This window comes from Prosopis cineraria, unplaced genomic scaffold (assembly GCF_029017545.1).
Source record: "Prosopis cineraria cultivar Desert tree isolate PC_DT_omini unplaced genomic scaffold, ASM2901754v1 PC6, whole genome shotgun sequence".
Classification (NCBI taxonomy): Eukaryota; Viridiplantae; Streptophyta; class Magnoliopsida; order Fabales; family Fabaceae; genus Prosopis; species Prosopis cineraria.
The window spans coordinates 19,082,724-19,098,017 of record NW_026555337.1 but is presented as its reverse complement, the minus strand read 5'-3'; the positions used below and the strand labels follow the sequence as shown (position 1 = coordinate 19,098,017).

At 32.0% G+C, this 15,294-nt stretch overlaps 1 protein-coding gene, 1 non-coding gene and 1 pseudogene across 2 annotated transcripts; 1 reads left to right on the top strand and 2 right to left on the bottom strand.

Annotated features, from left to right (window-relative positions):
- Nucleotides 1-2,228: 2,228 nt before the first annotated feature.
- TRNAP-UGG (transfer RNA proline (anticodon UGG)) lies at nt 2,229-2,302 on the bottom strand. The gene has a single exon. It is a non-coding gene; the product is annotated as a tRNA-Pro (tRNA).
- A 3,558-nt stretch (nt 2,303-5,860) lies between these two features.
- LOC129313506 (ATP-dependent Clp protease proteolytic subunit-like) lies at nt 5,861-8,038 on the bottom strand (annotated as a pseudogene).
- A 472-nt stretch (nt 8,039-8,510) lies between these two features.
- Nucleotides 8,511-10,373, top strand: LOC129313505 (photosystem II CP47 reaction center protein-like). The gene is given in 1 exon segment (XM_054956692.1): nt 8,511-10,373. A coding segment is annotated over 1 exon segment (1,521 nt). The 5' UTR covers nt 8,511-8,525; the 3' UTR covers nt 10,047-10,373.
- The last annotated feature ends 4,921 nt before the right edge of the window (nt 10,374-15,294 follow it).

Genomic DNA, 15,294 nt, shown 5'->3' with positions numbered 1-15,294 from the left:
GGGCTGATTTGAGGGTGAGTAATTAGCATACTGACTCACCTTCTTCCTTCCCTTTTTTAGTCCAATGAACCCCTAGAAAGTTTTTAAAAAGTGTACAAAAAACTAGGTATTTGGCAATTGCCATAAGACCTGGTCTCGAAAGATATGAAAGATCTCCCTCCAAGCCATACATACGACTTTCATTGAATACAGCTTTCCACAGAGTTCTATATGTATCTATGAGATCGAGTATGGAATTTTGTTTACTCACGTGAAATTGAGTATCCATTTCCCTCCTTTTCCTACTAGATTGAAAATCCTGTATTTTACATATCCATACGATTGAGTCCTTGGGTTTTCGAAATAGTGTAAAAAGAAGTGCTTCGAATCATTGCTATTTGACTCGGACCTATTCTAAAAAAGTCGAGGCATTTCGAATTGTTTGTTGACATGGACAAAGTAAAGGAAAACCTTTGAAATTATTTCAATATTGGACCTTGGACATATCATAGTTCCGAATCGAATCTCTTTAGAAAGAAGATCTTTTGTCTCATGGTAGCCTACTCCAGTTCCCTTACAAAACTTTCGTTATTGGATTAGCCATACACTTCACATGTTTTTAGCGATTCACATGGCTCATCAAATGATATAGTAGTAATAGATAGTTTTTTAATGGCAGAAGAATAACAAAAAAATTCATTTTTATTTTTAAGAAGAATTTTCTCAATATTCGATTCGTGGCATGCGCATTGTTGTTCTTGTATTACACCCAAAAGGCTCCTTCTTGGCTTAATTACTTAATTACAAGGATAGAGCTTTATCTTATATTAAAATAAGGCAAGAGAAAAAAATGTAGAACCCTAGTTTTAAGCGATTTGATACCTTTTTTCTTCTCATTGGAGATATTATGAGAATGGAACCTACTATAAATCCAATGAGTTAAAATCAAAGTCAAAAAGTAAAGTAAAGGACATTACAAAGTCACTTTTCTTTTGGTCTAAAAAAAATGGATTAGATATAATCCAAATTAATAAATAAAAAGAAAAAAGGATCAAAATAGATATTTTTCTGATTTGATTCTATATTAATTTCAAAGAAAAAAAGGGTTTTCTTTTTTTTTTTTTTTGAATTGAATGAAATTACACAAGAAAGTTCTTATTCTTAAATAAAAGAATCTTATTATATTAGTTTACTCAACTTAAGAGTTGTTCAATGAATCTGTTGATTTGGAATCACAGGATGGGTAGATGTGACAGATGATGAATGGATTTCTTACCTATCTTACTATATTTTTGTTCGTCTAACTGATTGATTGATGAATCAAAAACTTTCAATTGTATTTTTCAAGTGGTATTTTTTTTTTTATTTTCCTATCTTTCTTTCAAAAGGGAAACTTAGAGAAGTGCTTTTTAAATATATGTATAAAAAGAACATATTTCATTTAGCTCTTCATGCCCACTATAACTAGTTATTTCGATTTTCTACTACAAGCATTAACTATAAACTTCATCTCTATTTATCGGTCTGAGCAAGATATGACTTATTTGATTTGAGATTATGAAATTAATTGATGAACAATTCATAAAAATAAATCTTTCTGGGATATTCAATATATTCTATAGTTCCCTTACCGTGTCAATTTTCAATTCTTGGTCATTGGGATCATGGGCAATACAGATTAATGTTTAAGGATATATATTACCTCCCCCTTTCTCCTTTCAAACAGATAAAAATGATTGAAGTTTTTCTATTTGGAATTGTGCTAGGTCTAATTCCTATTACTTTGCTGCTGGATTCATAACTGCATATTTACAATACCAACGTGGTGATCAGTTGGACCTTTGATTAATTAACATTTTTTTATTGACCTCCTATTTCTTTGTTTTAATTTAATCCTAATCCACAGGAGGTAAAATTAAGACTTTAGACTACTATTCCATTATTTTAGTATCATTCTCGATCTAACAAAAATGGAATCACGCTCTGTAGGATTTAAACCTATGACATCGAGTTTTGGAGACTCGCCTTCTACCGAACTGAACTAAGAGCGCTTTATTTTCATAAATCAATTTATGTGACCCAAATTCATCTTGCATGCATATACTATCATAATCTATATATATAGAACTCTCATCATATATATATATTGATAGAATATCCATCTATTTCTATTGAGTATGTATGGTCTACTTTTAATTGGTCTCAATTGATCCCTTGTTATTGCTCATAAGATAAGTAATAGTTAGGGATAGGGATGACAGGATTTGAACCCATGACATTTTGTACCCAAAACAAACGCGCTACCAAGCTGCGCTACATCCCTTTCAATTGTTTACAGTGTCATTGTAAAGAATCTTTATCTTGTTTTTCCATATCTTGATTTTCTCCGTTGATATATATAAATTATCCTGCCATTTTTTTTCTTTTTAGTTTCATATCATATAACATATTATAATAATAATAAAAGACTTATATACATCTGAAATCCGCCTAACAAAAATGAATATTTTTAGGGAATGCTCGGGCAGAGAAGAAATGGACCTCTTTTTTATTAAAAAAAAGAATATCTAATGAATCATATACATTTCAATTTGAATTAAGAATTTTGCGTACAAATACAAGTCGTTATTAATTAAATAACCATCTCATCATATATGTAATTACGTATTACAAATTACAATAAAGAATAAGAATTAAAATAAAGAAGGAGGATTTTAAATGCGAGATCTAAAAACATATCTCTCCGTGGCACCAGTGGTAAGTACTCTATGGTTCGGTGCTTTAGCAAGTCTATTGATAGAGATCAATCATTTATTCCCGGATGCATTGATATTCTCCTTTTTTTCATTCTAGTTAGTGACACGGGAAGGGGTGAAGAAGATTAGAGATACAATCAAATATCTGAGATTAATCCCCCCGTCTCCTTCTTTTTTCTTTTTTGATTTTTAAAAGTTAGAAAAGAGAAAGAATAAAGTCGGATTTGGCCTCAGTAAAACTCAAAATTCGGTCCAGGCTTCAATTGAATTTAATTAATAAGATGAATTTAATTAATAAGAAATTCAAAATTCAATTAATAATAAATTCCATTTCTATTAATCTATTAAATAAGAGGGTGAGAACAGAAATGGAAATGGAATGGCTAAGGCAGGGCAAGAATATCATACAGGATACTTAAATGAAAACAGAAATACTATACTGTGATTCTAAATATAGTTAGAAATCATTGTATTACTTAATTATTACTATACTTATACTATACTGACTATTGATTATTGATCGGAACGAGATCCTTCATAATTGGATTTCGAGTTAGCAACTTCTATTATTTTATTTTTTGTTCCTTTTCCTTTCGAATCGTAAAATAGAAGAGTTAAATGAATCAAAAACACAAAGGAGGTTCATGGCCAAAGGTAAAGATATCCGAATAGGGGTTATTTTGGAATGTACCAGTTGTATTCAAAACAGTGTTAATATGAAATCAACGGGTATTTCCCAATATATTACTCAAAAGAATCAACACAATACGCCTAGTCGATTGGAATTGAGAAAATTCTGTCCTTGTTATTGCAAACATACGATTCACGGGGAGATAAAGAAATAGAGAAAATGGATCACTTGTGTGTCACCCCTCGAAGGAACATGAAAAATGATATATTTTTTTCATATTGTTCTAAATTCTAGAAGAGATTGTATATATAACATATAATTAGAAATTGTATATTTGTATATATAATTAAAAATACCATATATTTATTATATAATATATTTAAATAATATATTTAAAAACATTATTCAATATTGGTATTTCAATATCAATATTAAAAATGAGAATAAAATTCAAAATATAAATAAAAAAAATAGAAACAAAGCAAATCCTATTTCTTACAAAATAGGATTCTCGGGATAAGGAATAAACAAAATATGGATAAATCTAAGCGACTCTTTCTTAAATCCAAGCAATCTTTTCATAGACATTTGCCCCCGATCCAATCGGGGGATGAATTGATTATAAAAACATGAGTTTAATTAGTCATTTATTAGTGAACGGGGAAAAATATTATCTAGACGGGTGAATAGATTGCCCTTAAAACAACAACAATTAATTACGATTGTTATAAAACAAGCTCGTATTTTATCTTCGTTATCTTTTCTTAAGAATGAAAAACAATTTGAAAAAAGCGAGTTGGCTGCTAGAACTACAGGTCTTAAAACCAAAAAAAAAAGAAAATAGGATTAGTCTTTAATTGAATTCAAATTCCAATCGAAACTCAAATCAAATGTGGATTGATGTTTTGTTCGAAAACTACGACAATCCAATTTTGATTATCGTGTTGTATGTAAGAAAAAAGGGAATCGGTGAAGAAGAAAAAATCTTTTTTTATTGAACATGGTTGCTCATTTTGACGACTTTATCATATGATTCTATTTTATCATACAAATCTCTACTCTACCTTCCTGGAGTTCAGTCTCCGAAGAATTTTTATTTTATGATCTCATTGGAAATCATATAAAGACAATTCTTATTTAATATAGTTATTTTTGAAAGTATTTTATGATTAAGAAGCAACTACCTCTTATACAAATTATACATCAAACTACTATAACTATAGTATACTTTATCTTGATTCTCGCGAATTACTGCATTTATTCGACTGATCCACAAACGATGAAAATCCCTTTTTTTCCCATCTCTATCCCGATGAGCCGAAACCAAAGCTTTTATTTTCTGTTGAGTAATAGTTCGAGTAAGTCTTGAATGAGCCCCTCGAAAACTTGATGTAAATAAACGAATTTTTGTCCTACGTTTCCGAGCTATATATCCTCGTTTAATTCTAGTCATTGAATAAATCAAACTTTGATGAATAACTATTTGATTTCTTTTCTTTCAGTTATTCTTTTCTTTTCCCTTTACTATAGTGTATTAGTGTATTAGTGTATTAGTGTATTACTTTACTATAGTGGATTAATAATAAAACAGATTTTTCCAATGTATAAAATAAAAGATTCCAATTGCTTTTGCTACTATAACCTTCCCAACTACAATTTTTTCTTTTTATTTCTAAGCATTTAACCTCGAAATAAGAAATTGTATTGATACTAGGTATCAAAAAAGCATATTCAATTAACAATTAAATAGAAATGGATAAAGAAATAGTGGATTCCATCATTTTTATGGTTACTTCTTAAATGGCGAGGTCCTCTCTATACACCGGAGCCCCTTCTCTCATTTAATCAATGCTATTATTAACTTGTACAGTTCACACTCTTTGGCTCTACCCATGAAATAGCTAGTAAAAAGTCTTTCACAACAAAAGCTAACTATACAATAACGGTATTTAAGTATGAAGATTAGCTGGGGAGCTGACCCTCTTAGTCCGTTCTTGCAAGAATAAGGGCATAATCTTTTCGCTTTTTCATTTTGAAATAGAATTTCCCCTGCTTAATGGATAAGCATATGCTACCAATGGGGAAGTCTTTCTCATCTGAAATTTCAAATTGAGGTGATTGGATTTGCACCAACGAAAACCATAAATTTGATACACAATAAAAGGATATTTATTATTATTAATATATTCTTTTTTTAAGTTTTAAGATAGTGAATGGAGTTTTTCCATTCTATCCTTACCGATCACTGATACCAGAATAATTTGTTTCCTCTGTTTTGTCTTAGTCCATGATTGGAACGAGTCGCACATACACCCTAGTACATGTTCCTCGGCGCTGAGGGCATCCCCAAAGGGCGGGGGATTTTGTGACATTTCGGATTGGCTGTCTTGTGTTTCTAATAAGTTGTTTAATAGTTGGCATGTTGAATCATATATAGAATGAGCTGGTTTAGATCAATCCTAACCCGATGATTATGAATTACTTATATTCTATATTACTTTATTTATATTCTATATTACTTATATTCTAGTTATCAATAGAATAAATTAATTAATAGAGATATTCTATTAAATCCGGTAAGCGGTAAGAAGAAAAAATCTCAAATTGTGTATTTGCGCTGAATCCCTGCTAATTTTTTATTCAACCGCTACAAGATCAACAATTCCATGAGCTTGGGCTTCTGCTGCTGACATAAAAACATCCCTTTCCATGTCTTCGGATACAGCCCATAAAGGTTTGCCCGTTCTTTGTACATAAACCCTTGTGATAGTTTCGCACATTTCAGTAGTTCTTCCGCTTTTAGGATAAATTCTCCCCTTTGTGCCTCATAAAAAGAACTTGCAGGTTGATGGATCATTACCCTGACGATATAACATAAAAAAGGTTCCTCTATCTCATACGATAAGGCGAGAGATAAAGAATAATAAAAAACAAAGATTGAACAACCGTACAGGCATCTTTTGCGTATTGCATACGGCTCTACTATGGAATTGGTTTTTACCTTCCATCGAAGAAATAGAAAAATAGAGAGGGTCTATCAACCTAGATCAGTAAATGATCCAACAACCACCCTTCCTTTTTTTTGTTTTGGAGTAGTTAAAAAATACTATGATGGTTCCGTTGCTTTATTATTTGGTCTGTTATTTAGCAATCCCAAAGTTTTTTTTTCTTTTTTTCAAATCAAATGTTATATATATATATAGTTATATAAGTATAAGTCAAAAAATCTTTTTTTTTTCATATTCTTTCATAACATAAAGATTGTTAAAAGCTTTCCGGTGTAAAAACAAAAGAGTTTGTGACGCTGAAATAGGCTCCTAATAGATCAGATAAAATCGAAAATACCCATTTTATCATACCACTCTTTCGATACATAATCGAATGGTTTTGAAAAATTTTTGCATATCGAATTCGAAGTGCCATGCTATTATTGCTTAATATTCATATGGCGAAGGCATAGTCTTCTTTTTTTTTCTCAAATAAAAGACTCATTGGTGCCAAGCGTGAGGGAATGCTAGACGTTTAGTAATTTCTCCTCCTGCGAGAATAAAAGATCCCATTGAAGCAGCTAATCCTATGCATACTGTCTGTACATCTGGTTACACAAATTGCATAATATCATAAATAGCTATTCCGAGTATTATCCATCCACCCAGAGAATTTATAGATAAATACAAATCTTTGGTATCATCCTCTATACTGAGATATACCATAAGGCCAATAATTTGATTTGATATCGCACTATCAATCCCCTGGCCTAAAAAAAGTAGTCTTTCTCGATAAAATTGATTGATTAGGATAAGATTTTATCCCTTAGGAGCCGTACATGCATCTTTTGATGCATACGGTTCACCAAAAATTGCGAAAAAGAATCAATGTGTAGATTTCAATCCTCTTTCTTTTTTCATAGCAGACTTTTTCGAACTTCTAACAAAAGGTCTTTTTCTTACATTTTTCAAGAAAGACGACTTTTGACCCGTTTATCTATATTAATCTATATTTAGATTATTCTATATTAATATTTAATAATTCTAATTTAATATAATAATTATAAAAAAAAGAATGTACTAAACACTTATTGAACTAACTTCTCATTAATGTATTGTTTTCATTGAGATCGAATCCAAATCGCGATGTAATTTTCTTGTTTTTGATTGGGCTTCTTCAATTCAATTCTTTTAGGTTTCTGTTCTACTTCGAGTAAAGATCTACCCGATTTGGATTTGCACATATAGCACAAATACTCCAATACCACATCTTTTTGCTACGACTTCTTTTCTTCAATTTATTTCATGTTTTCCAGCAAATACAAATATATGATAGAAGTAGTAATCATAGATATATTATATTACCAATTGGTTTTTTTTAAACAGAGCCTGGATGCTTCATTTTATTAGTCCAACCACACCAACCATAAATTAGTGTAAATTTCTAATATTAATCTGGATATCCCTCCCAAAAAAGATCTAATTACATACTTCATGCTCTAAATTTTTGCTAATTCAATCAATCAATCTTTTTGGGGGTGAAAGAGAGGATATCTCGATCAGGGGAGAGAACGGGGAAATCCCATATAACCCAATATATCTGACAAGTCATACTATACGTCAACCCAAGATGCATCTTCCTCTCCAGGACTTCGAAAGGGTACTTTTGGAACACCAATAGGCATTAAATGAAAAAAGAATTGAATTAAGTAGTATATCTCGCTTTGATGTGGAAATGTAACAATGGGTTTATTGTCTTAATAATGATTGGTCTTTATCATATTTTATTTATAGATTGAATAAATTCATAAAAAAAATCCTAAATACAAAAAGAAAAAGAAGACTGAGTGACTAAAGGAAAATTCTTATGAATAGGTTCTTTGAGTGATGAACAAATATGTCTGCATTCATTGATATAAAGATATAAACACTCATATAAAATACGGTCAACCCCTCCCTCCACCATTGCGTATTCTTACTTATCGGATATAGAATAGATCTGCTTCTTTTGTTCCTACGAATAGAATTCTTCCGTTATTACTAAAAAACTAGAACAAATATTAATCCTTTACCTGAGATAATCCACTAAAAAGAGAGGGTCCATAGTATAGTTTTTTATAGTGCAATAAAGTTACATAGTGTCCATTTTTTGTTGATATAAGAGGTATTTTCATGGGTTTGCCTTGGTATCATGTTCATACCATCGTATTAAATGATCCCGACCGTTTTCTTTCTGTCCATATAATGCATACAGCTCTGGTTGCTGGTTGGGCCGGTTCGATGGCTCTATATGAATTAGCCATTTTTTATCCCTCTGACCCTGTTCTTGACCCAATGTGGAGACAAGGTATGTTTCTTATACCCTTTATGACTCGTTTAGGAATAACCAATTCATGGGGTGGTTGGAGTATCACAGGAGGGACTATAACGAATCCAAGTATTTGGAGTTACGAAGGTGTAGCCGGGGCACATATTGTGTTTTTCGGCTTGTGCTTTTTAGCGGCTATCTGGCATTGGGTATATTAGGATCTAGAAATCTTTTGTGATGAACGTACAGGAAAACCTTCTTTGGATTTGTCTAAAATTTTTGGAATTCATTTATTTCTTTCAGGGGTGGCTTGTTTTGGTTTTGGCGCATTTCATGTAACAGGGTTGTATAGTCCTAGAATATGGGTGTCCGATCCTTATAGACTAACCGAAAGGGTACAATCTGTAAATCCCGCATGGGGTATGGAAGGTTTTGATCCTTTTGTTCCAGGGAGAATAGCCTCTCATCATATTGCAGCAGGGACATTGGGCATATTAGCATTCCATCTTAGTGTCTGTCCACCCCAACGTCTGTACAAAGGATTACATATGGGAAATATTGAAACTGTCCTTTCCAGTAGTATCGCTGCTGTCTTTTTTGCAGCTTTTGTTGTTGCTGGAACTATGTGGTATGGTTTGGCAACTATGCCAATTGAGTTATTTGGTCCCACTCATTATCAATGGGATCAGGGATACTTCCAGCAAGAAATATATCGAAGAGTTGGTGCTGGGCTAGCCGAAAATCAAAGTTTATCAGAAGCTTGGTCTAAAATTCCTAAAAAATTAGCCTTTTATGATTACATTGGCAATAATCCGGCAAAAGGGGGATTGTTTAGAGCGGGCTCAATGAACAATAGGGATGGAATAGCTGTTGGGTGGTTAGGACACCCCATCTTTAAAGATAAAGAGGGGCGTGAACTTTTTGTACATCGTATGCCTACTTTTTTTGAAACATTTTTGGTTTTTTTGGTAGATGGAGACAGAATTGTTAAAGCCGATATTCCTTTTCGAAGGGCGGAATCAAAATATAGTGTCGAACAAGTAGGTGTAACTGTTGAGTTTTATGGTGGCGAACTCAATAGAGTCAGTTATAGTAATCCTGCTACTGTGAAAAAATATGCTAGACGTGCTCAATTGGGTGAGATTTTTGAATTAGATTGTGCTACTTTGAAATCTGATAGTGTTTTTCGTAACAATCCAAGAGGTTGGTTTACTTTTGGACATGCTTCGTTTGCTCTACTCTTCTTTTTCGGACACATTTGGCATGGTGCTAGAACCTTGTTCAGAGATGTTTTTGCTGGTATCGACCTAAATTTGGATGCTCAAGTAAAATTTAGAGCATTCCAAAAACTTAGAGATCCAACTACAAGAAGACAAGTAGTCTGATACAACATTATTTTGTTCCTTTTGGACTTTATTTTCTTTTTGTGATTGGAATTTGACATAGGGAACTGGATAAATCTTGATTTGAATTGCTACCTTTTCTTTTACTCTTGTTCTTTCTTTTTCTTTATCCAAGAGACGATCCCAAATAAACAGGTATGAAAGCTATAATTGTAAACCATGATTAAATCCATGGAAGCATTGGTTTATACATTCCTCTTAGTTTTGACTTTAGGAATTATTTTTTTTGCTATCTTTTTTAGAGAACCACCTAAAGTTCCAACTAAAAAGATGAAATGATTTTTCATTATCTCAATTGAAGTAATGAGCCTCCCAATTTACTTCAACTAGTCCCCATGTTCTTCGAATGGATCTCTTAATTGTTGAGAGGGTTGCCCAAAAGCAATATATAAGGCGTACCCTGTAAAACTTACAAATAAACCAGATATAGAGATGGCAACTAGGGTTGCTGTTTCCATTATTATATAATTTCAAGACCAAAATGGATCTAGGATAAGATCATTTATTTACAGCGAAATGATATACAAAGTCAACAGATCTCAATGAATAAAAAATAGGATTTATGGCTACACAAACTGTTGAGGGTAGTTCTAGATCTGGTCCAAGATGAACTGTTGTAGGGAATTTATTGAAACCTTTGAATTCAGAATATGGTAAAGTAGCTCCTAGTTGGGGAACTACTCCTTTGATGTGTGTTGCAATGGCCTTATTTGCGATATTTCTATCTATTATTTTGGAGATTTATAATTCTTCTATTTTACTGGACAGAATTTCTATGAATTAGATTCACAAGAACCGACTAACTAGTTTTTCAATACAAAGTGAAGCATTTGGGTCTTAGATTTTTAGCCCATTCTATTTTGGTTTGGTAGTTTAGTTCAATCGTGGAATTTCTTTTCTTCTGTATTTCTGGAATATGAGTGTGTGACTTGTTATAATTGATCCTATTGATAGTACAAAGAGTTAGTCTGTCATCTTGATAGAGATGGTTTTATCCCGTCGAATATTTATTCTAGTATCTGGAGCACGGAATATATAAAAAAAATGGATTCTAAAGTATTAGAACTATGATTCATACTTAATATTTAGACCCCGCAACCGGACTTAAGAAATCTTTTCAAGGAGTTAGAATTATAATAAATCGAAAGATTTTGATTCTTTCAAACTGCTGCTTATCCTTTTTTTAATCAAAGGACAAATGTTTATTTGGATTTTTTATTATCTCTATTCATTGAATAAGTGATGATCCAATAGTTCTTACTCAGGGAATTTTTGGACTTAGATTAAAGATTTTATTGAATCATCGTGGTTTTAGTATGAATCTGAGGTTTTTTTTTAATCGATTTTATAGGATCTTAACAAGAGAATTCCTATCAATAATAAAGAAGACAGTAGTAAAGCCACATTACACACAAAAAAAATAGCTATATTAAATAAAAATTATTGATTTGTATTACCTTGCGTCCTTGAACCGATAACCATCTTTCGGCTAACCTAGCCTCCTCCGTCCCTCGGGACCAACAAAGGGTAGGCTACAAGATCAACAATTCCATGAGCTTGGGCTTCTGCTGCTGACATAAAAACATCCCTTTCCATGTCTTCGGATACAACCCAGGATCTGAAGTCTAAATTTTTCTGAGTAAAAGTTTGGTTTGAATCACAAGAAAATTTTGTGCCCTTTATTGTAATTTTTGTGCCTTTCCTTATGATTTTTCTGTGCTCTTTTTGTAATTTTTTCCAAAGCTTCTTTTGATCTGATTCTATTTCCACAGAGCATCGTAATCGTCATTTTTTCTCTCTCTCTCTCTCTCCCACCGCCATTATACACTCTATAGATGGATCCTCATAGTCGGTTATTTTCTCTGGCTCTTATCAACATCCCTAGCTCGCTGTAAACATGGGATTCTCGTTGTTGCCTTGTCTACTGCTGTCGTCGTCATCTTCGTTTGCCCGGCACCGTGAAGTTGAGTTGCTGAGTTTTTTTCCCCGTCAACGTGGTTAGTCGGAGTTAAGTGAGGTGCGTAATACGCGACTTTTTTCCTTGCTATCAGCCTATTGTAACCGCTGTCACCTTCTTCCTCTTCTCTGTCTAGGTTCGTCTGTCACAGTGGAGGGAGATGTTTACAACTTTTTGTCATTCTTCTCCGTCACGAGCTTTCGGTGGTGAGTAGGAAAATAGATTTCCTTTTCCTTCCTCCTCACTTACTGAACATCCATGTGTGATGAAAGCTTAATATTTGCTTCTTCTTTTTTTTTTTTTTTGTCCATGAAATCTGCTCCGTCTCCTTCTCTTAGACAGTTGGGTTGAAGCCCTTTTCTCTTTCTTCATGCTATCCGTGAGTTGTGTGTGTGTCAGCTGCTACTGTGCATTGGTTGAGGTAAGATGTTGATTCTTCTTCTTCCGTGAGTATGGGTTTTATTGTGCTGTGCGATTTACCCTTCTTTCTTCATTGGACGGAAGAGTGCTCTGTTTCTCCATATTGTTGTCTTAAGGTTGTAGGAACATCTAGGTGTTGTTTGGATTGGATACTATATTAGTATATGCCGAGCTAAGATTGGCAAGGACACTAGAAGATGGAAATTGTTGGTTTTGTCTGGATGCTTGCCTCATGATTTAGTAATGGTGCATGTCCTCATAGTAATTGTTAATATAATTGAAAGATTTGTGGGTGAAAATAAGGCTTATTAAATTTTACAGTAAAACTTAAATAAATTATAAATATTACTTGAGGAAGTATATGTTTTTCTGACACAATTTGTAAGATTGAATTGCTCATTAAAAAGTGTGTAGCACCAAAAGTGAAATTATTAGACTATATAATAATTAAGATTTTTGTTAAGTTGGAATAAAGGTTATGTTGATGGTTGAAATGGAATGATGCCAAGTATGATTGATCTACATGATAAAAGTTATTGGTGAGTTCAATGAGAGTTTAAGAGGTTAATGAGGAATTTAAAAAATTGTCAAAGAAGCTTAAATATTAATTTAGATTGATTATTATAAAAAGAAAAAAATTATAATGACATGAGAATTATTGGGTTATGTGTTAGATTAAATTGGGACATCATTGGAGTAAGCAAGAAATTGAGAGAGTTTGACTATAATCTTTTGAAAACTCAAGTGAGTGGGTAGCGCTTCAAATCAAATTCTGGTAGCATATTTATAAAAGCCTTTTAATTAAATTTCTTTTATTATTATTAGTATTTCTTTTTAAGTTGTAAAAGTATTCTTGTTAATCTTATCCTTCTAATAACTATTTTATTTACGAACACATGTTAATATTACTAAGGATTTATATTATTGACAAGCAATGATTGAAACAGATATATGACAACTAGTATTATTTCTCACAGCAACTTATTTCTTTAATTCTATATTGATATAAAAAATTTATTGCAATGATTTGTGTATGAAGAAAAGGATAAAATATTCAGATGATAGTTGGATATTATTTGCTATTGAAGATTTTGAAACTATTTTTGTGTTCCATACATGCTAGCAGGGTACTAACGACGGACTAAGTTCAAAACACTAGATATTAATGACGATTCTATTAGCCCTTAGCGTGCCATGATACACCTAGCTAGCAGAGTGCTTATAGAAGGTGTTAGTCTCGTGAGCAAGCCAATGCACGTGGAACGGAGGGATAGGTATTCATGAGCATTGTACTCATACTTGTTTCATGGCCTTTGCCGCGCTTGTTTCGTGGCTTATAGCCACGTTTGATTATTTCATGGCTTTAAGTTGTGCTTATTGGTTATTTATCCTTGTAAACTGTGTGTCTATGCTTGACTAGTTACTTACCTTGTGACTGTGTTTTCACGCTTGTTATTCATTCTGACAAAGCCCTCCTAAATTTTAAATTAAGATTTATCATTTCTCTAGTAATTTTTTGAAAGTACTTTATCAAACTACACTATTATTGGAAATCTTTATATTTTATGAGCAGTGAAAAAATTTTAGTATATATATATATGATTTTATTAGCATTGTTTAATTTCATGATTATATTATTAAAAAAATTATTTTTTATTTCTAGCTTAATAATATAATTTGTTCCTTCATTAAGTCATTTGAAGTTAAATTTATTATTTATTATTTTACTTTTTTCAGTTTTCCTTTATTATAATTTTGACTATAATGCTACTTATTGGAAATTTATTTGGTCTCAGATAGTGTAGTTGACCCTGCAACTCTAGGAGAACAAAAAGTGGAGCCATATTGCCATTAGTGTTTTGGTAAAACTATTTATTGTATTTTGTAACCATAACTTAGTGCTTCACATATACCATAGTTAGGTCCTATTCTTATTTTGTTATTATGTAAATTGCTAGAATGGAGCTAGTCTCCTTACTAGTTTGGTTGGCAGGTTTTGTTATTATTGTAAAAATTTTAGGAGGTCTAAATTATAGAGGAGACATTGCTGAAATTTTTATAAAACATTTAAACCTTCCAAACTATTATTAATATATAACTTACATGTATTGATATTTTAGCTTAAACTTTAGTCAATCAAGGCTTATGGAATATGAGTTCACCTCATCTTCCATGCTAATCATACCCTTAGTATTGAAGCATGACAAAATTGCTTTATCTTTAATTTTTATAACTATTGTAAATTATTTATTTTTATCTTGTAAAATTTTATGGTTAGGACATTATTCACTGAAAAGTATTTTGGTCTCAAATAGCATAGCTAATGCTGTACATTTTGCTTACCAATGATGGATTTTTGCTGAGTTAGGTGGAGATTTGTTCTATAAATATTTCTTATTGATGTAAATATAAAATTTATGTATTATGTCATCAAAAATATGATTAGGTGCTCTACATAAACTATAATTAGAGTCCTTATTTTGTTATACATTTTGTCTGTTGATTAGAAGGAGCAGAGCTCCTAGTTAGAGTGATTTATGTTTGAGAATTTTATGGTAGAGTTTTCCAGGGGGTCCTATTAACAGAAGGAGTCCTGCCAAAATTTTTACAAAAATAATAAGACTTTTTGTTTGAAGGACAAAGCCCATGGTTCAATCATATGTCTTGTGAGCTTGGCCAACTCGCACTACTTAATTGATGAAGCAACTAGTAATATGAATATTGACTTAGCCCATTGGTTCTGCCATAAGAAATAAAGAGGATATAAAGGTGGTTATAGGCCTAGCATTGTGATATGTATGATTGGTATACATGGCATATGATGATTGATTGAATAGTTAAATATCTTATAAC